Consider the following 27,461-nt stretch of genomic DNA (forward strand, 5'->3'; position numbering starts at 1 on the left):
AGTTTCACCAAACAGTGAAGTTTATAATGGTTACAACTCAGTCTTTCATTTCTTTCTCTTTCCCTCTTTTTTTTGTCCCTGTACCAGGCTCTTTTTAAATGCTGGTCACAAGTCCAACTCACTAAATTTATCTGAAGACCCACTGAGTTGCTACCTTCAGTTTGAAAGGGTTATTGGACTCAGAGGAGAAATGAATGACTTTAGAATAAGGGGCACTTTCTGGAAATTAGAAGCCTGGGCTGCAGTGGTCAACTAAAGAGAGCTGAACATTAAACAAGCCTAAGAGAAAAGAGTAGGCAGGTTGTAGGTGCCCACTTGGTTCCTTACACAAAATAAATTGTTAGCAGTAAGGATGTTAAGTCAAAGAACTGACTGAAAGCTCAGAGATGAAAAATAATTAAGTTTCAAAAGGAGGCCAAGAATCTTGAATTAGTAATGCTGAACAATTAAAATGTATCCTTGTGGTAACATGCCTGTATTTAGTTTGTGAAAATCATTGAGTTGTACCCTGCCAATATGCGTATTTTCCCATTTGTATATTTTTATATGTAATATTTTGATAAAAATTAATAAATTCAAAATGTAGTACTCTGGTGCCGAATACTGAGATGGCTGCACCCATCATTCTTCAACTAGGACCTTCTTTGTTAGCTGGGGACTAGTTTAGCATGGTCTCAAAAATGTGAAATAAATGAACTAAAACATCTTGTTTTTGCTAAAGACAAGGCAATTTGGGGTATACTTCCATTTTTTTTTTTAAGATTTTATTTATTTATTTGACAGACAGAGATCACAAGCAGGCAGAGAGGCAGGCAGAGAGAGAGGAGGAAGCAGGCTCCCCGTGGAGCACAGAGCCCAATGCAGGGGTTGATCCCAGGACCCTGAGATCATGACCTGAGCCGAAGGCAGAGGCTTTAAGCCACTGCGCCACCCAGGCACCCCAGGTGTACTTCCATTTTAATATAGATAACAATGATTTAATTCTTCATATTTATAGATGTTAAGAAACTGCCATGTGGGGCATCTGGCTGGCTCAGTCAGTGGAGCGTGCGACTCTTGATCTAGGGCTGTACGTTCAAGCCCCACGTTGGATGTGATTACTTTAAAATAAAATCTACTTAAAAAATAAAATCTTTAGGGGTGCCTGGGTGGCTCAGTGGGTTGAGCCTCTGCCTTCAGCTCAGATCATGACCTCCGGGTTCTGGAATAGAGTCCCACACTGGGCTCTCTCCTCAGCAGGGAGCCTGCTCCCTGCCCACCCCCCCCCCCGCCTGCCTCTCTGCCTACTTGGGATTTCTCTCTCTCTGTCAAATAAATAAATAAAATCTTTTTTTAAAAAATTAAAAAAATTAAATCTTGAAAAAAAATTAAAAAAAAAAAGAAGCTACCTATCAGAAGTAAATCACAGAATTTTGGTAGCTACAATTTTTGATACAATTTAGAAATATGCTATTGGAGGGGATCTGAATGATTACATTTTCATAAGGTACCCACTTAACACCTAACCTGGGTTCCCACCTCTCCCTTTGCCTATACTATATGCGTGAGTTAATGAATCCATAGGCCCTCCATGCTGCTTCTCCTGCACAACAACTTGTCTCTCAAGACTCAGCTTGGAAGTCCCCTCTTCCTTGAGATTTCTGTGTCCTCTTCTCCTCATCATACACAGCACACTGGGCATCTTTCTATCATAGGTCTTACACCTCACTATACTACAATTCAGACATCAGCAAATTACGGTACAGGGCTGGTACCTATTTTTGTAAATAGAAATTGCATTGGAACACAGCCACGCTCATTTGTTCACAGATTATCTATGGCTGCTTTCACACTATGACACCAGGGTTGAATAACTGCAACAGAAACCATATGGCCCACAAAGCCTAAAATATTTGCTATCTGGCCTTTCACAGAAAATGTAAGCCAACCTCTGCTGTTATTGATGCTTATTCATTTTCCACTGGCTGTGAATTCTTGAAGGCTGGGGCTATATCTTAGATCTCTGAGCTGCTAAAAATCAAATCAATAGAAAGCCAGAAATCTAGCAAATACTCAACAAATAAATGCTGAAGGCAAAAAATGGCCTTTACTTGTATAATTTTTTAATGTGGCATTTCATTTCAAAAGTTCCAGCAATTAATTATTTTCTATTTTTTTCCCAATGAAAATGACTTGATTTTTTATTAGCCAGGATAATCACAAGTCAACTGTTATACAGAATGCAAGACAGTAATGTATTTGTTTAAGTATTTATGTAACATACTTGCTTAAAAATATTTTGTAGTAGTCCGAAAAAAAAAAAGTTCCTTTCTACGGCATCAGTGTTAAAACACTTATTTTAATAGTATGTCTGTATTTTTCCACTTGGCACATGAAATCAGTTTTCCAAAAGAGCAATGTTTTTATTTTTGTTTATTTGAAGGAATCTGAGACTAAAAATATTTCTCTGTGATTCTTCCATTAAACCAACCCTATTAGTCATACTTCCATTCTTTGTTTATATATACAGATCCACAATTTTCTAGACAAACCCATTCTCCATTTCCTTTTCTTTTGTTAACATTAATTTTGGTCCCGATTCCAGTCAGCATCTTTCTGCAAGCCTGAGATCCTACCAGTGTTCACATTTGTTTCCAGATTATTAATTCAGAAAATCATTTGGACTTACTGATTTCTAGAGACTAATTCAGGTCATTTCCTTTTGTGTTACTTTCCAACTTTTCCACTGTGAGTCATTTCTGAGGCAGAGATTTGGCTATGGCTTCACTATCAAATATATATAAGTATACTCTGAAGCACCTCGATGACATTTTTTCCCCTTAAAATCTGTCAATTTTAGAGAAAATACAGTTCACTTCAGAGTACTGTCAGGTCTTTAAAATGGAATGTTTCCATTTATCATCTATCTATCTATCTATCTATCTATCAGACACAGAGAGAGCGTGCCTAATCTTCGACAAAACAGGAAAAAATATACAGTGGAAAAAAGACAATCTCTTCAATAAACGGTGCTGGGAAAACTGGACAGCTATATGTAGAAGAATGAAACTCGACCATTCTCTTACACCATACACAAAGATAAACTCAAAGTGGATAAAAGACCTCAACGTGAGACAGGAATCCATCAGAATCCTAGAGGAGAACATAGGCAGTAATCTCTTCGGTATCAGCCACAGCAACTTCTTTCAAGATAAGTCTCCAAAGGCAAAGGAAACAAAAGCGAAAATAAACTTTTGGGACTTCATCAAAATCAAAAGCTTCTGCACAGCAAAGGAAACAGTCAAGAAAACAAAGAGGCAACCCACGGAATGGGAGAGGATATTTGCAAATGACAGTACAGACAAAAGGTTGATATCCAGGATCTATAAAGAACTCCTCAAACTCAACACACACAAAAGAGATAATCATATCAAAAAATGGGCAGAAGATATGAACAGACACTTCTCCAATGAAGACATACAAATGGCTATCAGACACATAAAAAAATGTTCATCATCACTAGCCATCAGGGAGATTCAAATTAAAACGACATTGAGATATCACCTTACACCAGTTAGAATAGCCAAAATTAGCAAGACAAGAAACAACATGTGTTGGAGAGGATATGGAGAAAGGGGAACCCTCTTACACTGTTGGTGGGAATGCAAGTTGGTGCAGCCACTTTGGAGAACAGTGTGGAGATTCCTCAAGAAATTAAAAATAGAGCTTCCCTATGACCCTGCCATTGCACTACTGGGTATTTACCCCAAAGATACAGATGTAGTGAAAAGAGGGGCCATCTGTACCCCAATGTTTATAGCAGCAATGGCCACGGTCACCAAACTGTGGAAAGAACCAAGATGCCCTTCAACGGACGAATGGATAAGGAAGATGGGGTCCATATACACTATGGAGAATTATGCCTCCATCAGAAAGGATGAATACCCAACTTTTGTAGCAACATGGACGGGACTGGAAGAGATTATGCTGAGTGAAGTAAGTTAAGCAGAGAGTCAATTATCATATGGTTTCACTGATTTGTGGAGCATAACAAATTATTTTCTAGACAAAAAGTGTTTTGTTTTTCTTTTTTGAGAGAGTGCATGTGAGTGGGGGGAGGAGTAGAGAGAGAGGGAGAGAGAATCTCAAGCAGGCTTCACATCCAGTGCAGAGCCCAACGTAGGCCTCAATCTCAGGACCCTGAGACCATAATCTGAGCCAAAATCAAGAGTCAGACACCTACCCAACTGAGCTACCCGGGCACCCTAAGAAAAAGATTTTTTTTTTTTTAAAGATTTTATTCATTTATTCGACAGAGAGAGATTACAAGTAGGCAGAGAGGCAGGTAGAGAGAGAAGGAGGAGGAAGCAGGCTCCCTGCTGAGCAGAGAGCCCGATGCGGGACTCGATCCCAGGACCCCGAGATCATGACCTGAGCCGAAGGCAGCGGCTTAACCCACTGAGCCACCCAGGCGCCCGAAAAAGATTTTTTTTAATGGAAATAAATTATAATCCTTTAGTCTTCTTTTAAGATAATTGTGCACATGCTTTTTTATAAATTCAATAGGTAACAGATATTTATACTAAATCAGGTGACAGGTTATGCTAAGAGTTTAGATAAAAGCATGGGTTAACATGTTATTAAAGGGTGTTAGGCAGGGTGCCTGGGTGTCTCAGTGGGTTAAAGCCTCTGCCTTTGGCTCAGGTCATGATCTCAGGGTCCTGGGATTGGGTCCCGCATCAGGCTCTCTGCTCGGCAGGGAGCCTACTTCCCCCCCACCCCCTGCCTGCCTCTCTGCCTACTTGTGATCTCTGTCAAATAAATAAATAAATAAAATCTTTAAAAAAAAAAGGGGGGGGGTGTTAGGCATGCTATTATTTGTGAACAATGGCATCATAATTTTTAAAGGCAATTACTTTTTGGATGTCTGTAGCACTGAAACTAAACAGTAAGCCTAATCACAACTTTTTCTTTCTTTTTTTTTTTTAAAGATTTTATTTATTTATTTGACAGAGACAGAGACGAGACCGAGAGAGCTCAAGCAGAGGGATTGGCAGAAGGAGTGGAAGAAGTAGGCTCTCTGCCAAGCAGGGAGCCTAACATGGGGCTTGATGCAGGACCCTGGGATCCTGACCTGAGCTGAAGGCAGACTCTTTTTTTTTTTTTTAAAAAAGATTTTATTTATTTATTTGACAGAGAGAAATCACAAGAAGACGGAGAGGCAGGCAGAGAGAGAGAGGAAGGGAAGCAGGCTCCCTGCTGAGCACAGAGCCCGACGCGGGACTTGATCCCAGGACCCTGAGATCATGACCTGAGCCGAAGGCAGCGGCGTAACCCACTGAGCCACCCAGGCGCCCCTGAAGGCAGACTCTTAATCAACTGAGCCATCCAAGTGCTCCTATATCAGAATTTTAAAATGTACATGAGTATAACATCCTTCCATATCTTATTCCAACAATGCCTTTTTAAAAAGACTGAATATAATTAACACACGATGTTGTATTAGTTTCAGATATCATACTGATCCACCATACTGATCCAACAATTTTTTATATTATTTAGTGTTGACCACAGTAAGTATAGTTACTGTCCTCACACAACGTTATTATAATATTATTGACTAAACTCCCTATGCCACACTTTCTATGATTTATTTTATAACTGGAAGCATGTACCTCTAAATCCCCTTCACCTATTTCACTCATCATCCATCTGGTAAATATCAGTTTGTTCTCTGCATTTAAGAGTCTGGTTTTTTGTTTTTTAATTTTTTTTCCCCCTTAAGATTTATTTATTTTAGAGAGAGAGAGAGAGAGTGAGTGTGCAGGGGGAGGGGCAGAGAGAAGGAAAGGCTCTCAAGCAGACTCTGCACTGAGCACGGAGCCAATGCGGGGCTCCACCTCATGACCCTGAGATCACGACCTGAGCCAAAACCAAGAGTCTAATGTTTAACTGACTGAGCCACCCAGATGCCCCAAGAGTCTGGGTTTTTTATTTGTTTTTTAGATTCTACATATAAGTGAAATCACTCTGTATGTCTTTCTCTGTCTGATGTATTTCACTTAGTATAATACCCTCCAGATCCATCCATGTTGTTGCAAATGGTAAGATCTCATTCTTTTTAATAGCTGAGTAAATATAGAAAAAAAGAAAAAAATGTTTTATATATATATATATATGTATGTCAATCACATCTTCTTTATCCATTCATCTATCAATAGAAACTTGGGTTGCTTCCATATATTGGCTATTGTAAATAATGCTGCAATAAACACAGGGGTGCATATATCTTTTTGAATTAGAGTTTTTTTTTTTTTAAAATATTTTATTTATTTATTTGACAGACAGAAATCACAAGTAGGCAGAGAGGCAGGCAGAGAGAGAGGAAGGGAAGCAGGCCCCCTGCTGAGCAGAGAGCCCAACGTGGGACTCGATCCCAGGACCCTGAGATTATGACCTGAGCCGAAGGCAGTGGCTTAACCCACTGAGCCACCCAGGCGCCCCGAGTTTTGTTTTCTTTAGGTCAATACTCAATAGTGGAATTACGAGTTCATACAGAATTTCTATTTTTAATTTTTTTTAAAAGATTTTATTTATTTATTTGACAGAGAGAGATCACAAGTAGGCAGAGAGGCAGGCAGAGAGAGAGAGAGAGGAGGAAGCAGGCTCCCTGCTGAGCAGAGAGCCCGATGTGGGACTCGATCCCAGGACCCTGAGATCATGACCTGAGCCGAAGGTGGCGGCTTAACCCACTGAGCCACACAGGTGCCTTCTATTTTTAATTTTTTGAGGAACCTCTATACTGTTTTCCAGTAGCTACACCAATTCACATTTCCACCAACAGTGCACAAGGGCTCCCCTTTCTCTGCAACCTCGCCAACACTGTCTTCTGATTATCTTTTTGCTTCTAGCCATTCTGACAGGAGTTAAGGTACTAGCAATGCTTTCTTTAACTAATTTTGGAACTTTTCTTTTTACTGCTTAAGGGTCAAGTTTATGAATCATAATAAAATTATCATTACTTCATAGTCAAAGCTGCTTTTGATATAAAATAGTACTGAATGAACTGATCAGCTATCTCATTATGCAGACTGACATTGAACAAAATTTTGTATTCCCCAAAACCAAAACTACTTTTGAGGAAAATGCTGCTGCTACTGATGATATCTAAATGTGCTGCACATTCTGGAGGTAAATCAAAGAAAAATTTCCAAAATTTTTTGAGCAATCACTTTTTTTTTTTTAAAGATTTTTATTTATTTATTTATTTATTTGACAGAGAGAAATCACAAGTAGATGGAGAGGCAGGCAGAGAGAGAGAGGGAAGCAGGCTCCCCACTGAGCAGAGAGCCCGATGCGGGACTCGATCCCAGGACCCTGGGATCATGACCTGAGCCGAAGGCAGCGGCCCAACCCACTGAGCCACCCAGGCGCCCTGAGCAATCACTTCTATAAGTACTTAATTTCATGAATTATAATCCTGAAGGGGTTAATACTTATTTTGATGTAAAATTTTGGCAAAGAAGTAATATGTCAACAACATATAATATTGCTTGAAATAAGTGTGCTGTTGATTGAGGTTTCTCCTAAAAGATCTGAACATTTATCATTAAGTGGAATTTAACTTTATATAAAAACATGAAATACTTACTAGAATATATACAATGGTAAGCCTTGATTTTATTTGCTAACATTAAGCAAAAAACTAAACATAAACCCTTTTTAAAGTGAGTGATGATCACCTTAATGGTACATACACAAATTAGTAATGGAATCTGGGTATTGAATATTAATTTACCCATTCTTCCTTCTACTCTGGACAAGGAACTGAAACTAGCAAAAACTGGGATCTGAAAACCCAGCTATAAATTTAAATATATTAAATTGTATATATATGTTACTCATTCATGAATAAACTTTCAGGTTATTATGTCTGATTACTCAAGACACTGGCTGGTAATTCATTAGCCAAGACATGTTCCACGTCATCCTCCCTGCTGCAAAGTACACAAACCAATGGTGTTATGACTGGACCCTGTACATCAGACTTATCTTTCTCCTGCCACTAAGAGAGTATTCAGTAAATCATTATGGGCTTACTTCTTTGCCTAGATGTTTACACAGAAATCTTTCCAGTAAGTTCCATCAGTATGGTATGTAGCTGTCCTTTGTCACAGACATACATTAACATCAAAGGTAACAGAATCAATTTACCCTTTGAATACATTTGTTGAAGCTTCTCCTTCAGATTAACATGTGCTTCTATAAAAGAAACAAATTTTCAGGTAGTCTGGCTTTTTTTTAAAAGTGATCTCCAGTTTTGTTTTTATATCTTTGGCCTTTGTTGATTGTTTTTTAATTTCTTAACTTCTACTCATACCTTACAACTTGTTACAGCTCTCTAGTATGTATTTTTTTCTAACAAAGACAAATAGTTCATCACACATGACATGTATTTTTAGTAATAAGGGCTGAATAGCTTCTGCTTAATGATGACATATTATTTCTCATGTAAAAGAGAAAACCTGATCACAGTCAATTGTATAAAGCTGATATTTTATTTTTTAAGCTATTATTATTTATTGGGGGGGGAGACCACAAGCAGGCAGAGGAGCAGAGGGACAAGCCGACTCCCCACTGAGCAGGGAGCCCAATGTGGAGCTCCATCCCAGGACCCTGTGATCATAACCTGACCTGAAAGCAGATGCTTAACTGACTGGGCCACCCAGGGGCCCCTAAAGCTGACATTTTAAAGGGATGTTAATTAATGAATCTTTGATCAATATATTACTGTTTTAATTTTTTAATTTACTTTTTAAAAATTCATTTATTTACTTGAGACAGACAGAGAGAACGTGCACATGCATGTGAGCAGGGAGAGGGACAGAGGGAGAGAATCATCAAGCAGACTCCCCCTGAGCCCAGTGAAGGCGTACTCCAGCTCAACTCTGGGCTTTGATGCCTCAACCCATAAGATGATGACCTGAGCCAAAACCAAGAGTCAGACATTAAGTGAGTACCCAGATGCCTCATATTTAATTTTTAAAGACTTATTTGTTTGAGAGAGAGAGAGAGAACGCACACATGGGCATATGCATGGGGCCGGGGGAGAAGGGGCAGAGAGAGGCAGAGAGAGTCTCAAGAAGATTCCCCACTGGGTGCAGAGTCTGATGCAGGCTCGATCCCACAACCCTGAGGATCATGACCTTAGCCAAAATCAAGAGTCCAACCCTTAATAGACAGATACACCCAAGCACCCCTAAAAAGAAAAAAATCTATTGTAAGATTTCTTCAGGGACACTTGAATGGCTCATTCAGTTAAGTGCCTTTTTTTTTTTTTAAGATTTTATTTATTTATTTAGCAGAGATCACAAGTAGGCAGAGAGGCAGGCAGAGAGAGAAGGGGAAGCAGGCTCCCCACTGAGCAGAAAGCCCGATACGGGGCTCGATCCCAGAACCCTGGGATCATGACCTGAGCCGAAGGCAGAGGCTTAACCCACTGAGCGACACAGGCACCCCCCGCCTTTTTTTTTTAAAGGCTTCCCACGGAGCAGGAAGCCCGATATGGGGCTTGATCCCAGGACACTGGGATCATGACCTGAGCTGAAGGCAGAGGCTTAATCCACTGAGCCACCCAGGTGCCCCAAGTGCCTAACTCTTGATCTCAGCTCAGATCTTGCTCTCAGGGTCCTGAGTTTAAGCCTTGTGTTGGGCTTCAGGACTCAAAAAAATTTTTCTTCAGCAGATAGACACTACAATGGTGATTTTAAATTCCTTATGAAGCACACCATCTAGCAGACTATCATTAAGAATGTAGGCTTCATTTTTTTTTCCATGCTGACAGCACTCTCACAAACATGATGAGTGTTCCTAAAACCTACCAGACTTTCTGCAAGAAAGTTTCTGTAAGTACCAACCCCACAAAGTGACACAGTATAAGAAAGGAAAAGATTCTCTTTACACCCAGGGAAAACAACATCATGAAAGGAAGAGTGGCTATGGTGGGCAGACTAAGTGGATTTTCTGGAAAAAAGCTAAAACTCCAAAGACAACTGTGCTGAGGGTTAAATGTGTTGAGCCCAACTGCAGATCTGAGAGAACGCTGGCCATTAAGAGATGCAAACAATATGAACTGGGAGGAGATACGAAGAGAAAAGGCCAAGCGATCCAGTTCTGAGTTTCGTATTTTATTATAGTATGAAAACAGTAAAATCCTGAAGTATGTTCACTTCGTTTGGTTACAATTGGCCTTTTAAGAGGAAAATAAACTAGCACCATCAATAAAATTTTCCTTGTGGTGAAATTTAAGGTTTAAAAAAAAAAAGTGTAGGCTTTAGAGTAAGACTGCCTCTGTTTAAATGCTGATGGTGACACTTACTAGCTGACTACCCTGGACATGTCATTCAATCTCTTTGCGGCTTCATGTCCTCATCTGTAAAACAGCACCCACCTCAGATGGCTGTTGTGATGATGAGACAGTTAATGTGAAGGGCTCCACGCGATACCTGGTATATGCTAAGGGCTCGCTAAATGTTCAGGAACATGGTTATATAATAAATGGGATTTGGGAGATTCATTTTTTTAAAAAGATTATTTATTTATTTATTTGACAGAGAGAGATCACAAGTAGGCAGAGAGAGAGAGGAGGAAGCAGGCTCCCCGCTGAGCAGAGAGCCCAATGCGGGACTCGATCCCAGGATCCTGAGATCATGACCTGAGCCGAAGGCAGCGGCTTAACCCATTGAGCCACCCAGGCGCCCTGGGAGATTCATTTTTAAACAACTTATATCATACAATTTATCTGATTATCAGTCAGAAACAACAGTGAGTAATAAAACAATGTTGGGGGAAGGGAGAGGCGGGATCAGGGAGAAAAGCAGAGATCAGACATTTTAACAGACAAAATAAGAAGTAGAAGAGATAGAGATCAGTCCCCCATCATCCATGTTTCAGAATCCTGAGGATAAAGTGTAAGAGGTTTTTTTTTTTTGTTTATTTATTATTAATTTTTTTAAGTCTAAGAGTTTTAAAGAGCTCCATTTTTATTAATGACAGGCCAAGAGTTAGTTAAATAAAACAGATTTAATCCTCTCCCTTTATTTAAATGTAGAGCAAAATGACAAAACCATAAGATAACTGTACTTTTCTAAAAAATATGATATGTGGCATTCATGGACAAATTTAGTGAAATAATCTATATTGAACCATTCCAGATAACAGTTCCAGTAACTATCCTAACAATTATGAATAATACAGGTTTCAGGTTTCTATTTAGGTCTTTTTTTTTTTTAAAGATTTTATTTATTTGACAGACAGATCACAAGTAGGCAGAGAGGCAGGCAGAGAGAAGAGGAAGCAGGCTCCCTGCTGAACAGAGACCCCCCCACCCCCCCTACCCCGATGCGGGGACCCTGGGACTATGACCTGAGCCAAAGGCAGAGGATTCAACCCACTGAGCCACCTAGGCGCCCCTCTATTTAGGTCTTTGACCCCATAGCTTGGTCTTTCTCAATATACCAATTCTCATGTTCCAAAGAATTATGGTGGTTTCAAATGTAGCCCCATGGTAAACAAGCACCACAGTCCTCAATAGATCATATTTTTATAAAAACTTGTTTTTGTAGAAAGACAGTCTTGTCACAGGAATGCTGGTCTAATTCCAGTGATTCTAGAGCTATAATTATAGAAAAATATGTGAGAGGTTCCTTTTTACATTAATTGGTATTTACTAATGCTTATTAAAGTGCCAGAGCACTCAGTTACCATGATCTATTGAGCTCTGAAAAAATATGTTAATTATCGTAATTATAAGGTCCACAGAAGAACTAAACTATAGGTTGTAGTAAACATGTACACAAACTCCTTTCTTGAAGCTGGGAGAAAAGCTGGTTGGATCTATAATAAAGAAAAAGAGGGAAAGGGCTGGGGGAGAAAAAGATAAAGCAGTAGAAACAAAAGCGATGTGACTAATCTCACCAGTGTGCAGACAGATGTGGAAAATGTGGCGACAGCTTACAGTTACTATGACGGTTAAGCTACCTTAAAGAACTTTTCACAGAGTGGGGTATCAATATTTTACTTTTTAAAAAGAATGATTGGGGGGGACACCTGGTTGGCTTGGTTGGCTAAGCAACAGCCTTTGGCTTGGGTCATGATCCTGGAATCCCAGGATAGAGTCCTGCATCGGACTCCCTGCTCAGCAAGGAGTCTGCTTCTCCCTCTGACCCTCCCCCTTTCTCATGCTCTCTCTCTCTCAAATAAATAAAATCTTAAAAAAAAAAAATAATAATGGGGACTTCTGGAGCTGGCTCAGATGGAGTAAACCTAGTGTTGCCTCAATCACACAATGATTACTATAGAAACTCTGGACAAAACGCCCAAAAAACTACCTAAGGACTACACATGTAAATAAAAGCCAGAGAAGAGAGGGCAGCAAAAACTGGAGAACAAACCTCGTCCTTCTGGCCAGAAGACCAGGGAAAGGGGCTGCTGGAGGATGGCTCTATGGAGGGAAACCCACCTCTTTTTTCTTTCTCAGTCCAGGCTTGAAGACAGTCCCAGTTGGAGAACGGCATGGCAGCAACAAAGGCAGTGAAAACCTCCAGAAAAACACCATACTTTTGGCCAGAGTGGTCGGAAAAGCACAGGGGCTGGGATAGAGTTGGGGGGGTGGTGGATCTGATTATTCTGTTCTCTCTTTTCTCCTGCCACTTTGGCCTGAGGGCACCCCAAGTTACACAGAACTGTGCAGTGACAGCACAGGCAGCTACAACTCCTAGAAAAAAACCATCTTTGTGGCCAGAGGACTACGTAAAGGGTCCCCTGGGAGCCAGGGAGTGTGAGACGAATACTGGAGAGGAAACAGCTAAGGAGGGCTCCCCTAACAGTTCATACAAATGGCACAAGTCCCAGACTTACCCCTGAACTCTGCAGGGATAGAACATACCCAAAGCAGCATTACAAAGGCTTTGAAAACTGAACTAAAATTAAAACCATCACACAAAGAGGCACCACAGAACTGGCAGCCTGAAACCCACCAGGTTAAAGGACTGCTAAAACAAAAGAAATAAATACTCTGTAGAGGATTTTGAAAGGACCCAAAGTTCCATAATACATTATTAAAAATGTACAGAATACAACCCAAACTTGCTTGACATACAAAGAAACAGAAAAATCAGGAAGCCTGGGTGGCTCAGTCATTTAAGCATATGCCTTCAGCTCAGGTCATGATCCCAGGCTCCTGGGATCGAGTTCCATGTCAGGCTCCCTGCTCAGTGGGGAACCTGCTTCTCCCTCTGCCCCACACCCCTGTCTTTGCTCTCTCTCACACACTGTCTCAAGCGCATGCTCTCTCTCTCAAATATATAAAATCTTAAAAAAAAAAAAAAAGAAGAAAGAAAAAAAACCAGACCAATTATGAAGGGAAAAAAAACAATCAATCCAGTCCCAAGGCAACTCAGATACTGGAATACTCAAGACTTTAAAGCAGCTATTATAACTATGTGCTCTGGGGTAAAGGTAAAAACACTTCAAATTAATGAATGTCATCTGAAGAAATAGAAACTATACAAAGAAAGCAAGGAGAAATTTCAAAACTGAAAAACGTAATATCAGTACAGTAAATTCACTGAATGGCTCACTAGAGGACTGATGATCACAAAGGAAAGAATCAGTACCCTTGGTTACAATGACAGAATTGAACAGTATCAGTAGAGACCACATGGCTCCCAAAGTCTGACCTGTTATAGAAAGTTTGCTGACCCCTGTCTAAATACACCAAGTAGAAGACAGATTGTCAAATCAGATTTTATTTATTATTATTTTTTTAAGATTTTATTTATTTATTTGACAGACAGAGATCACAGGTAGGCAGAGAGGCAGAGAGAGAGGAAGGTAAACAGGCTCCCCACTGAACAAAGAGCCTGATGTGGGGCTCGATCGCAGGACCCTGGGATCATGACCTGAACCAAAGGCAGAGGCTTTAACCCACTGAGCCACCCAGGCGCCCCAAATCAGATTTAAAAAATATGATTCACTTATGTGCTGTTTACAAGAAATTCAATTTAAGGGGCACCTGGGCGGCTCGGTGGGTTAAGCCTCAGCCTTCGGCTTGGGTCATGATCTCAGGGTCCTGGGATTGAGCCCTGCATTGGGCTCTCTGCTCTGTGGGGAGCCTGCTTCCACCCCCCCCCTGCCCGCTGCTCTGCCTACCTGTGATCTCTCTCTTTCTCTCTGTCAAATGAATAAATAAAATATTTTTAAAAAAAAAGAAATCCAATTTAAATATAGTGAATGACATATAGGTAAAAAGTAAAAGGATGAGGGTCACCTGGGTGGCTCAGTCATTAAGTGTCTGCTTCGGCTCAGATCATGATTCCAGGGTTCTGGGATCAAGCCCCACATGGGGCTCCCTGCTCAGTGGGAGGCCTGCTTCTCCTTTACCCACTCCCCCTGCTTGCATTCCCTCTCTTGCTGTCTCTCTCTCTGTCAAGTAAATAAATAAAATCTTTAAAAATAAAAAATGAAAATAAATAAAAGTAAAAGGATGAAAAAAAGATATATCATGTAAACACAGATCAAATGGAAATGGAGTGGCTATGTTACTATCAAATAAAGCAGACCTGACAATAAGAAATATTACCAGGAATAAATAGGGACATTACATAATAATGAAAAAGGTCAATTCACCAACAAGACATAGCAACCCTAAATATGTAAACACCTGACCAAAAAGCTTTAATGTAGATAAAGTAAAGTAGAAATCAATAAAATACAAAGCAGAAAAAAAATGAAATCAAACATGGTTCTTTGGGAAAAAAATTTAGAAGAAGATATTACTGCAGACATTAAAAGGATAATAAAAGATTTCCATGAACAACTCTTACTATGAATAATTCTTCAACTTAGAAGAAATAGGTAACTTGAATAATTTTATATTTATTAAGGAAATTTAATTCATAGCTAAAAACCTTCCAACATAGGAAACTCCAGGCCCAGATGGTTTCACTGGTAAATTCTCACAAATATTTAGGGAAGAAATATTTTTGATTCTATACAGTCTCTTCCAGAATGTAGAGAAGGGAATACTTTCCATCCTTAAGAAGCCAGCACTCTGACAGCAAAACCATAGAGACATTGTAAGAAAAGAAAAACTACAGACCAATACTCCTGATGAACAGAGATACAAATATCCTCAACAGGATCTTTTTTTTTTTTTTTTTTTTGACGGGCAGAGATCACAAGTAGAGCAGCAGGCAGAGAGAGGGAGGAGCAGGCTGGATCATGACCCTGCAGAAGGCAGAGGCTCTAACCCACCCAGGCAACCCTCCTCAACAGGATCTTAGCACATGGAATCCAGTCATGATAATCTCTGCCGATAAAGGGGGTGGCATATGCATATTTGAATATCATCTTACTTCACCACATTAACAAACTCGATAAAAACTCTCAACAAACTAGGAATAATAAAAGGAAACTTCCTTAATCTGAAGAGGGAATCTTTGAAAAATCTACAACTATCATTATACTTAATGGTGAAAGACTGAGTGAGAATAGGGCAGGGCTGACTACTTTCATTCCTAATCAACCTCATACTAAATGGTCTAGCCAGAGCAATACGGAAAAGAAAAAAAAATTTTAAGCACATTGGGAAAAAAAATCATTAAGGTGTCTCTGGAAAGGAAAGCATTAAACTGTCTATATTCATAGATGATATGATTGTGCACCAATTCACAAGGAATCCACAGAAAAGCTCCTGTAACAAGTGAGTTTAGCAAATTTCTATATCCTAGAATACTGGAAATTGAAATACTTTTTAAGTATCATTTACAATCACACTATAAACAGGAAAATATTTAGGTATAAATCTGACAGAATAACTGCAAATCTGTATGCTAAAAACTACAACACTGGGGGCGCCTAGCTGGCTCAGTCAGTGGAACAACTGAGTCTTGCTCTTGGGCCTGAATTTGGGCCCCATGATGGGTATGGAGGTTACTCCAAAAAAAAAAAAAAAAAAAAAAAGTAATTAATTAAATTTAAAAATTAGGGGCACCTGGGTGGCTCAGTGGGTTAAGCCTCTGCCTTCAGCTCAGGTCATGATCTCAGGGTTCTGGGATCGAGCCCCACATCGGGCTCCCTGCTCAGTGGGGAGCCTGCTTCTCTCTCTCCCTCTGCTGCTCCCCTTCACTTGCTCCCTCTCTCTTTGTCAAATAAACAAAATCTTAAAAGAAAAATAAAAATAAATAAATTAAATTAAATTTAAAAATTAAAAAACTACCACATTGATAAAAGAAATCAAAGACCGGAAAAAAATGGGAGGTATGTTATACTCATGGATTAGAAAATACAATGTTTTTAAGATGTCAATTCTCCCCAAATTAATCTACAGATTCAACTCAATCAGAGTCTCAGCATGATTTTTTGTGCAGACATTGACATTCTGATTCTAAAGTTTTTAACAGAAAAGCAAAGGAACTAGTTTAACCAAGACACTTTTGAAAAATTAGAACAAACTTAGAAGGACTTCACCATTGGATGTCAAGATTTGTTGTAAAGATATAGTCATCAAGACAAGGTTGTATTGGGGGCACCTGGGTGGCTCAGTCGGTTAAGCATCTGCTTTCAGCTTAGGTCATGATCCCAGGGTCCCGGGATTGAGCCCTTTGTCAGGCTCTCTGCTCAGTAAGGAGTCTGCTTCTCCTTCTCCCTTTGTTCCTGCTCATGCTCTTGCTTGCTCACTCTTTCAAATAAAATCTTAGGAAAAAAAAAAAAAGGTTATATTAGCAAAGGACAGACTGGAAATGTAGATCAACTGGACAGAATAGAGAGTCTAGAAACAGACCAACACAAATGCGGTCAATTGATTTTTTACAAAGGTGCAAAGGTAATTATTATCTTCAACAAATGGTGTTGGAACTACTGGACATCCATCCATATCCCCCCCAAAACTGAACCTTTACATTAGTTATAAAATTAACTCAAAATGGATCACAGACCTAAGTGTAAAACTGAAAATTATAAAACTTATAGAAGAGGACAAAAGAGAAAACACTTGTGAACTTGGGTTCAGCAAAGGGATTTTAGAAATTCATGAAAGAATTGACAAACTGGACTTCATTAAAATTAGAAACACTCTGTAATGATAATGTTAAGAGACTGAAAAGATAAGCCAAAGACTAGGAGAAAATATTCACAGATCATCTATCTGATAAAAGACTTGTATCCAGGGGCGCCTGGGTGGCTCAGTGGGTTAAAGCCTTTGCCCTCAGGTCATGATCCCTGGGTCTTGGGATCGAGCCCCACATCGGGCTCCCTGCTCAGCGGGGAGCCTGCCACCCCCCCGCTTCTGCCTGCCTCTCTGCCTACTTGTGATCTCTGCCTATCAAATAGATAAATAAAATCTTTTATTTATTTATTTATTTATGTATGTATTTGACAGGCAGAGAGGCAGGCAGAGAGAGAAAGGAGGAAGCAGGCTCCCTGCCGAGCAGAGAGCCCAATGTGGGGCTCGATTCCACGACCCTGGGATCATGACCTGAGCCGAAGGCAGAGACTTTAACCCACTGAGCCACCCATGGGCCCCCCGATAAATACAATCTTAAAAAAAAAAAAGAAAAAAAGGAATTCCCTTCTATTTAAAAAAAAAAAAAAAAAAAAGACTTGTATCTGGGGGCCCCTGTCTGGCTCAGTTGGTAGAGTAAGTAACTCTTAAAGATTTTTTTTTTTTTTTTTTGACAGAGAGAGATTACAAGTAGGCAGAGAGGCAGGCAGAGAGCGAGAGGAGGAAGCAGGCTCCCTGCTGAGCAGAGAGCCCGATGCGGGACTCGATCCCAGGACCCTGAGATCATGACCTGAGCCGAAGGCAGCGGCTTAAACCACTGAGCCACCCAGGCGCCCAGAGTAAGTAACTCTTGATGTTGGGGTCATGAGTTTGAGCCCCAATCTCCAGTTGGGCCTAGAGCTTACTAAAAACAAAAAATAAAAAAAACAATAACTTGTATCCAGAACATGTAAAGAACCCTCAAGATTCAATAATAAGAAAACTCAACTTAAAAAATAGGCAAAAATTTGAATCATCAGAGAACACATAATAATGGCAAACAAGCAAATGAAAAGATGTTTAACATCATCAGCCATGAGGGAATTGCAAATTAAAACCACATAGGGATAGCATTACCTACTTATTAGAACAGTTAAAATAAAAAACTGAAACAAGGGGCACTTGGGTGGCTCAGTGGGTTAAGACTGCCTTCGGCTCAAGTAGTGATCTCAAGGTCCTGGAAGCAAGCCCTGCATTGGGCTCTCTGCTCGGCGAGGAGGCTGCTTCCCCCTCTCCCTCTGCCTGCCTCTCTGCCTACTTGTGATCTCTCTCTGTGTCAAATAAATAAATAAAATCTTAAAAAAACAAAACAAAACCGAAACAAAATAAACAGCGTCAAGAGTTGACAAGGAAGGGAAGCAACTGAACTCTCACCCATTATTGTTGGGAATGCAAAAAGGTACAGCTACTTTGAAAAAGAGTTTGGTTATTTCTTTTTTTTTTTTTTTTTAAAGATTTTATTTATTTATTTGACAGACAGAGATCACAAGTAGGCAGAGAAGCAGGCAGAGAGAGAGGGAAGGGAAGCAGGACCCCCGCTGAGCAGAGAGCCCGATATGGGACTTGATCCCAGGACCCTGAGATCATGACCTGAGCCGAAGGCAGCAGCTTAACCCACTGAGCCACCCAGGTGCCCGAGTTTGGTTATTTCTTAAGTTAAACATACACTTGCCATATGATCCAACCACCCCACTTGCAGGTAATTACACAAGGGAAAAAAAAATCCTCCAGTTTACACAAAAACTAGAATATAAATGTTTACAGTGTTTTTATTCATATTTCCACACAAACTGAAAATAACCAATATGGCTTTAAAAGAAGGAAGGAAAAAGGAAAGGAAAAGGTGAAGGAAAAAACAAACTATGGTTCACCCAAACAATGGAATACTACTCAGAAATAAAAAGGCACCACACACCAGCAATAGATACACAGAATAACATGACAGCTCTCACATGCATTAGGCTAAGCAAAAGCAGACCAAAAGGATGCACAATTTTTTTTATATGACATTCTGAAAAAAATCACACGTCAGAAAAATTCAAAGTGAACCACTGAGATAGGAAAGAAAATACACATGATGCTTGAAAAACATGGGGGTTAGGGTGCTGACCCCCTGTGCAGTTGAAAACCCGCATATAACTTTTGGCTCCTCCAAAACTTAACTACGAATAGCCTACCATTAATCAGAAGCCTTACTGATAACATAAAGTCTTTTAACAAATATTTTGTATGTTTTACATACTGTATACTGTATTCTTACAATAAAGTAAGCCAGAGAAAAGATTAAGGAAGGGGAAACACATTTACGGTACTGTATTTTTAAAAAGCCACATGTAAGTGGACCCGCATAGTTCAAACCTGTGCTGTTCGAGAGTCAACCGTACTGGTCTTCTATACACACTTACTTTAAATCTCATACTTCAAAATTTTCTATTTTAGGTTTGCATTTTATAATGTATACAGTAAACCAGTGCAATAGTACATGCTTATCCTTCTCCCCCAAGAGGATGCGTCATCAAAAAAGAGAAGAAACCAGGGCATCTGGGTGGCTCAGTGGGTTAAAGCTTCTGCCTTCAGCTCAGGTCATGATCCCGGCTCCTGGGATGGAGCCCCACATCAGGCTCCTCTGCTCAGCAGGGAGCCTGGTTTCTCCTCTCTCTCTCTGCCTACTTATGATCTCTGTCTGTCAAATAAATAAATAAAATCTTTAAAAAAAATTCCTCTCTCCTATTTTGCAATAAGACCCCACAATACTCATACATAACACTGGCCACCACCCTCTAACACCATTCATTATGCCTATATGCACATCCCAGGGAGGAGCGTATAATCACTCTAGATAAAGGACAGTTTTTTTCCTTGACTGAGATCTGAAAAGCTGCTTATTATATTGCATCTAGTATGAAGTTTGGAAAGTGCCTATTTTCTATACCACTCTTAGAGTCCAGTAGAGTCCTGACACTTGAAGATTCCACTCACCAATGTAACAGTTGTGATTTCAATCTTTCACAGGTGCCTAAAGTCTTGTGACAAGCAGTAATCTGATTTTGCTGAGTCACAAATCTAAATCAAGCATGTTTCCAGGTGTGAGGACCAAACTGTCTAGCAGGTGAGCGATGCAAGCTGCCTGCCCAATATTTACTCTCACACACCTATACTGTGCGTTCTCTGCTTGTTGTTCTTAGGGTCAGGAAAGACTTCTTTCATTTTTTTAGTTCTCCTTTACTGCAGAGATCCTCACCAATTACCTATAAGTTTACTGAAAAGACTCCGTAAATCCAAGTGTCTATCACCTGTTCCTTTTCTTAATTAAAGAACATTAAAAATACGATTACTATCATTTAGAATTTAAGTGGGCTTTAAAAAAGATTGTCATACTTAGAAAGTCTGGAATTCATGCATTATAGCAAATGAATCTTAAGTGGCATTCATGAACAGGAGATTAAATTCACAAACTGCTAAGGATGTGTTCAACGTCAAAAACGTCAAAAGGTGGGGCGCCTGGGTGGCTCAGTGGGTTAAGCCACTGCCTTCGGCTCAGGTCATGATCTCAGGGTCCTGGGATCGAGTCCCGCATCGGGCTCTCTGCTCAGCAGGGAGCCTGCTTCCCTCTCTCTCTCTCTCTCTCTGCCTGCCTCTCAGTCTACTTGTGATTTCTCTCTGTCAAATAAATAAATAAAATCTTTAAAAAAAAAAAAAAAGTCAAAAGGTATGTTTTAAGAACTTTTCCCAAGACAGAATTCTATGACAAATATGAACTATGTTCAGGAAAAAACCCATGAGGCTTCTCCTTTCAGTCCTCCACGTCAACAACGTATCTCAAAGAAGACCCTGTTCTTTGTCTCTCACCCGCAAGAATATCTTCATAAAGTGCATGTACTCCTTCGGGCACGATGACCGCCAGTGCAGTTCCACAGAGAAGGCCAGCTCCCAAAACTGTCACCAGCTTTAGCCGCTCCTGGAAAGAAAATACAAGAAACTGTTGAAAAGATTGATGATCGAATGAGAAAAAGTTTCTGAAGGATCTGTAATCAAGACCGTGAGCTGCTCATTTGTGAGACCAAAATCTACAATGGCTAGTGAACATGAAACAGGGTCAGCTTCATGAAGAATTAATGCCAATTAAAACAGGGAGATGGCACTTATAAATTTACCAGATTGGCAATGATGTGGGAAAATTTGTCTATCGTCCATGATGGGAGAAACGAGCACATTTGTCTGAGGCAGGGAGAAATGTCAATTACTACAATGTATGGTGACCGCTATTTGGCAATTTCAATTTAAAGCCTCAAAAATATGAATTCTTTCATCCAGCAATTTCACTTCTAGAAATTTATCCTAAGAAAGAACTATGCAGGGGCGCCTGGGTGGCTCAGTGAGTTAAGCCGCTGCCTTCGGCTCAGGTCATGATCTCAGGGTCCTGGGATCGAGTCCCACATCGGGCTCTCTGCTCAGCGGGGAGCCTGCTTCCTCCTCTCTCTCTCTGCCTGCCTCTCTGCCTACTTGTGATCTCTCTCTGTCAAATAAATAAATAAAATCTTTAAAAAAAAAAAAAAAGAAAGAACTATGCAAAGATGATCACTGCACTAAGAGTGCAAACCTAAAAATATCCTAAACATCTTCAAAAAAGGAGACTGAGTGACTAAACCATAATACTTCGTCACAGTATAACAACACCCAGCGATTAAACATTATGATTCAGGTCTCTTCACAGATATACAAAGTCATGATGCACTGCTATGAGGAAAAAGCTGGTGGCAAACAATATGCATTGATAATCTCATATTTGTAATAAAAAGTATACACATAGGTAAAACAAGTGTAAATCAAACATTAACAAATGTTTTGACTTTATAAAACATAAGCATAATATGTAATACACAACTTACAAAAATATTTGTAAGTGAATGACAATGAATATGTATTACTCATATAATAAAAAAAATGCTTAATTAATACAGTACTAAAATGTTTTATGGATGTCTTTCAAAAACTGCTTTACTGAGGTGTGACTGAAATCCAAAAGCTGTAGATATTTAATGTATACAACTTGATGTGTACAGAGATAAGTATATATCTGTGAAACTATCATTACAATCAATGCCATTAATGATTTATATAGTTTTGATCTGAGCTAATCTCAATTTTTTTCTTACTACCCAAATTTCTTTGAGAGACTGCCTCCTGACATACGAGATATAAAAGATTACATTTCAAAGTTTCTTGAAGTAGTGGTGTACCCTATATGGCTTCCTGGAGTCTTAGCGGTATGAAAAATGATCCTGAAAACTAAAAGGGGGAAATTTTGTACCTTAAGAAAAAGTTTCTGTAACTAATGGAGTATCATGTACTTCACTTTTCTGTTTTAGTATTAAGAGGTTAGCAAAAATAACAATGGCTGTATTATCTCTGACATACTACTGAACTTGTGACTCTGAGGCTAGGGGATAAGTATATAATATACACATACATATATGTTGTCTCTATGGGAAAATGGTTTCTTAGCTGACAGGCTAAGTGAAGCATTACCTCCCCCTCATTTGGGAGAAGAAAGGAATCTGTATCTTACTGTGTCTAGTGAAAATGGGGAAACTACAGCTGCAATGTCAGCACCAACTCACACTTGCCATACAGCAAGAGGGGGATTCCCTGCTCCCTAGCACAAAGGCCAGGTCGGTCCTTCCTACATTCAGAATGGCCAATATTAGCTACTTGTAAACAGAGCATTCTGAATGCATCCAGCAGTTGGGGGCATTGGCTTGGGAGGCAGAACTGACTTCACGGTTAATAATTGAGTACTTTAGCTTTACTTCTGTTAAATAAATATTTTTTTACACGTCTTATATAGGAGGGAACAGGACAAAGTGATTGAAAGTGATTGAAGCATGACACCAAACAACTGGTGTTACTATTTTAATATTTAATACTGAGCTATTCTAAAAGCTTTTGTCTTTTACAAGTTACTAAACTCATCAAAGCACTGTTAATCACGGCATTCATTTGAGACCAACTGTCAGAGCATGGAGAACACAAGACAGAAAAGCAGCTCTGTTCTGTGTAAAAGGGGACATGGTATATGACTTAGTCTTCTCATCACTTTCTCTAACGAAGTCATAAGAGTCACCTTTGTTTTAAATGTAAAGTTTTACTCCTGAGGAAGGACAAAAATAATGGTAAACTGAACTGGACTAAGCATACCATTTCACTGTAGGGACTTGGTTTCAGAACTCCAAAATTCAAACTAATGAATAAATTGCTGGGGAAGAAAGCTGTCCTGTCAGCATTTTGACTACGACTATGCTCTACTCTGGGAAATGGAAATGAAAGATGCCCCTACCTTGCAAATTAAGGGAAGATGAGAAGTGATGAAAGGGATGTATTTAAAAGAGAAAGAGCTGAGCACCCTCAACAATCGCTTAGGTGGCAGCTCACATCATAAGCATAAATTAATTCCTGATGGATTATACTTTAAAATCTAGAACGCAAAACTTCTAGAAGGGAAGAGTATTTTTGCAATCTTAGTGTTCGCAAAATTTCTTAGCAAGGACATACACAAAAAGAATTTAAAACATTTGCTGATCCACTAAGAAAATGAACAGACCAGCTACATAGTGGAAGAAAATACCCACAACACATCTATCTGTTGTGGATGCTGCGGTGACACTGCCCACATCCATCTCCTCCAGGCTGGAGACACCTGCTCCCCAAGCTGCTGGGAGTGTTGCCTACTGCTGGCTCACAGCTCAGTCCCTCTGAGGACTTGACCTTGGGCCCAAGGGTACTGACTAACCTAAGGCTATATTCCCTCTGACAGGGTAGTCCACATCCCAAGACTAGTCCCCTGCATTGTATGGAAGGAGGTACAAAGCCAGGTCCCCTTGCCTCAATTATGGGTATCCTCCCTTGCCTCAATTATGGGTATCCTCAAGAGCCAGGTGAGCCCCGAGGCCTCTATTGTAACCAAATTACAGTTCAACTTCTCCATCTGCTTAACCCTACATACTCTTTCCCACGTGTTATTCCCAAGAGCACTTACCAATAAACTTCCTACGTGCAAATCTTCTGAGAGTCTATTTTCTATGGACTAAGAAACTGATAACTAAGAAACTGATAACCTAAGAAACTGATAAGGGCTTGTGAAATATAAAGAACTTCCACAACTTTCTCAACTCAGTAAGAGGTAAACACAAACAAACAAAAAACCCACACAACAAAAAATGAATAAAATATTGAATAGATACGTCACCAGAGATATATGAATGTACGATATGCCCATGAAAAGATGCTCAGCATCGTTACTGACCAGGAAAATGCAAATCTAAACTACAAAATACCTCCTTACCCCCACTAGAATGGCTCAGATTAACGACTGATGACACTAAATGATAGCAAAGACACAGAACGACTGAACTCTCCGTGCATTGCTGCCAGGACCATAAAATGATACAATCACTCTGGGCAATTATTAGTCTCTTATCAAATTAAACCAGCAATTCCACTTTTGGTATTTTCCAAGAGAAATAAAAATGTATGTTCACAAAAACACTTGTACAAGAATGTTCACAGAGGTTTATCAATAATAGGCACAATTTAATCAGCTGTCCATCAACAGGAGAATATATACACAAACTGTGGTACACTCATACAACGGAATACTACTCAGTAACAAAAAGCTGCTACATGGGATGCCTGGGTGGCTCAGTCGGTTAAGCTGCTGCCTTTGGCTCAGGTCATGATCCCAGGGTGCTGGGATCGAGTCCCGAATCAGGATCCTTGTCCAGCAGAGAGCCTGCTTTCCCTCTCTGCCTCTGCCTGCAACTCTGCTTGCTTGTGCTCTCTGACAATTAAAAAAAAAAATCTTTTTAAAAATCTTTAAAAAAAAAAAAAGTTGCTAGACCGCAACCTGATGAAGTTCAAAAACATTATCCTGATGTTTGAATGAAAGAAGCCTTACACAAAAGAGTTACTTACTGTCTGAGTCCATTTATATGAAGTTTAAAAGCAGGCCAAACTAACCCTTAGCAAAAGAAATCAGAACAGTGGCTGCCTGCAGCAAAACGGGTTAGTGTGAGAATATAGTGGCCAGAGGGATTAACATTAACTAGAAAATGGCACCAAGTTATTTTTTTTAGGATGATGCAAATGTTCTAAATCTTGACTGGGACATGAGGTACATTTCTATACATTTGTCGAAATTCATCAAACTGCATTAAGATAGGTACCTTTTACTCTACAAAACTGCATATCTATAAAAAACCACCTAAGTACTGATCTACTCAGCCAGGACCCCTGAAAGGATTCATTTTAGAGCTATTCAATTTTAACAAAGCTTCTTCATGGCAGCTCTTTGAAAACAAGCTCAGTCTATGTAGTATACTAAAGATACTTTAAAAAATTTTTTCTTAAACAACTCACCTGTCATTCAGACATTCCTTTAAAACCATTCCTCATGGGGCACCTGGGTGGCTCAGTGGGTTAAACCTCTGCCTTTGGCCCAGGTCACGATCTCAGGGTCCTGGCATAGAGCTCTGCTCAGCAGGGCCCCGGCTTCCCCCCCTCCCCCGCCACCGCCTGCCTCTCTGCCTACTTGGGATGTCTCTCTCTCTGTCAAATAAATAAATAAAATCCTTAATAAAATAAAATAATTCCTCACGAGGGGCGTCTGTATGGCTCAGTTGGTTAAGCAACTGCTTTCAGCACAAGTCATGATCTGGAGTCCTGGGATCGAATTCTATATCAGGGTCCCTGCTCAGCAGGGAGTCTGCTTTTCCCTCTGACCCTCCCCCTTCTCATGCTCTCTCTCTCAAATAAATAAATCTTTGAAAAAAAAAAGGCAAAATAAAATCATTCCTCACAATTTTATGTAAAGGACTGCTGGAAAAACCAGAGGTATTCACAATTCTGGACCAACCCACAAATTCACTAGGCACGCACCAGGTGCTTTAGAATATTCTACATTGGCAGGGCACCTGGGTGGCTCAGTGGGTTAAGCCTCTGCCTTTGGCTAGGGTCATGATTGACCTCAAGGTCCTGGGATTGAGCCCTACATCAGGCTCTCTGCACAGCAGGGAGCCTGCTTCCCTTTCTCTCTCTGCCCACTTGTGAACTCTCTCTCTCTGTCAAATAAATAAATAAAATATTAAAAAAAAAAAAAAAGAATATTCTACACTGGTGTCATGTGAAGTTCTATAGAGACAAGATTTAAAAAGCAGGAACAGGGGCGCCTGGGTGGCTCAGAGGGTTAAGCCGCTGCCTTCGGCTCAGGTCATGATCTCAGGGTCCTGGGATCGAGCCCTACATCGGGCTCTCTGCTCAGCGGGGAGGCTGCTTCCTTCTCTCTCTCTGCCTGCCTCTCTGCCTGCTTGTGATCTCTGTCAAAAAAATAAATAAAATCTTTAAAAAAAAAAAAAAGGCAGGAACAGAGGTGAGTTTTTGAGGCTTGTGTACTACAACATGAAGTTGCAAGTGAAGCAGTACCATGTAAGATAACTGAGGGATACATGCCATCCAGAATAACTTAAGACATCTACGGGCATTAAGAAAAAAAACTTTCGGGGAGCCTGCGTGGCTCAGTGGGTTACAGCCTCTGCCTTCGGCTCAGGTCATGATCTCAGGATCCTGGAATCGAGCCCCGCATCGGGCTCTCTGCTTGGCGGGGAGCCTGCTTCCCTTCCTCTCTCTTGCCTGCCTCTCTGCTTACTTGTGATCTCTGTCTGTCAAATAAATAAATAAAATCTTTAAAAAATAAAATAAAGGGGCACCTGGGTGGCTCAGGGGGTTAAGCCTCTGCCGTTAGCTCAGGTCATGATCTCAGGGTCCTGGAATCGAGCCCCACATCGGGCTCTCTGCTCAGCAGGGGGCCTGCTTCTCCCCTCACCCCGCGCCTGCCTATCTGCTTGCTTGTGATCTCTCTCTCTCTCTCTGTGAAATAAATAAATAAATATTTTTTAAAAATAAAATAAAAAATAAAAGAAAAAAAAGAAAAAACTTTCAGATCCATAAAGTAAAAAAAAAAAATTCTCCTAAAATGCTGCCTTATCCAAATTTTTAGAAAGATACAATGAAAATTATTTTCATTTTGTTAATCTTTAGACACATACTTTAAAAAGAGGGATACACTAGCTACCAAAGTTATCAACACAGAATGCAAATTTAAGAATTGGAAGAAAATGTAAAGAATGATCCTCTCTCGATATATAGATGAAGAATCAAAGGTCAAAGGTGAGAAATAATTTGCTTAAGATCTCATGGCTTAGGGGTCCCTGGTTGGCTCAGCGGTTTGGGCCTCTGCCTTTGGCTCAGCTCATGGTCTCAGGGTCCTGGGATCGAGCCCCACATCGGGCCCTCTGCTCAGCAGGGAGCCTGTTTCCCCCCCTCTCTC

The 27,461-nt window shown here is 40.1% G+C and overlaps 1 protein-coding gene and 1 pseudogene across 1 annotated transcript in view; one reads left to right on the plus strand and one right to left on the minus strand.

The window, feature by feature from the left end:
• SLC39A9 (solute carrier family 39 member 9) overlaps nucleotides 1-27,461 on the minus strand; it is a 64,961-nt gene that overhangs the window by 22,232 nt on the left and 15,268 nt on the right. The window contains exon 2 of the mRNA XM_044232305.1: nucleotides 20,930-21,038. Within this exon, the coding sequence (XP_044088240.1) occupies nucleotides 20,930-21,038 (109 nt within the window). The remainder of the gene's footprint in view (nucleotides 1-20,929; nucleotides 21,039-27,461) is intronic.
• On the plus strand, nucleotides 9,837-10,225 carry LOC122894461 (annotated as a pseudogene).

Source organism: Neovison vison, chromosome 13 (assembly GCF_020171115.1).
Source record: "Neovison vison isolate M4711 chromosome 13, ASM_NN_V1, whole genome shotgun sequence".
Classification (NCBI taxonomy): domain Eukaryota; kingdom Metazoa; phylum Chordata; class Mammalia; order Carnivora; family Mustelidae; genus Neogale; species Neogale vison.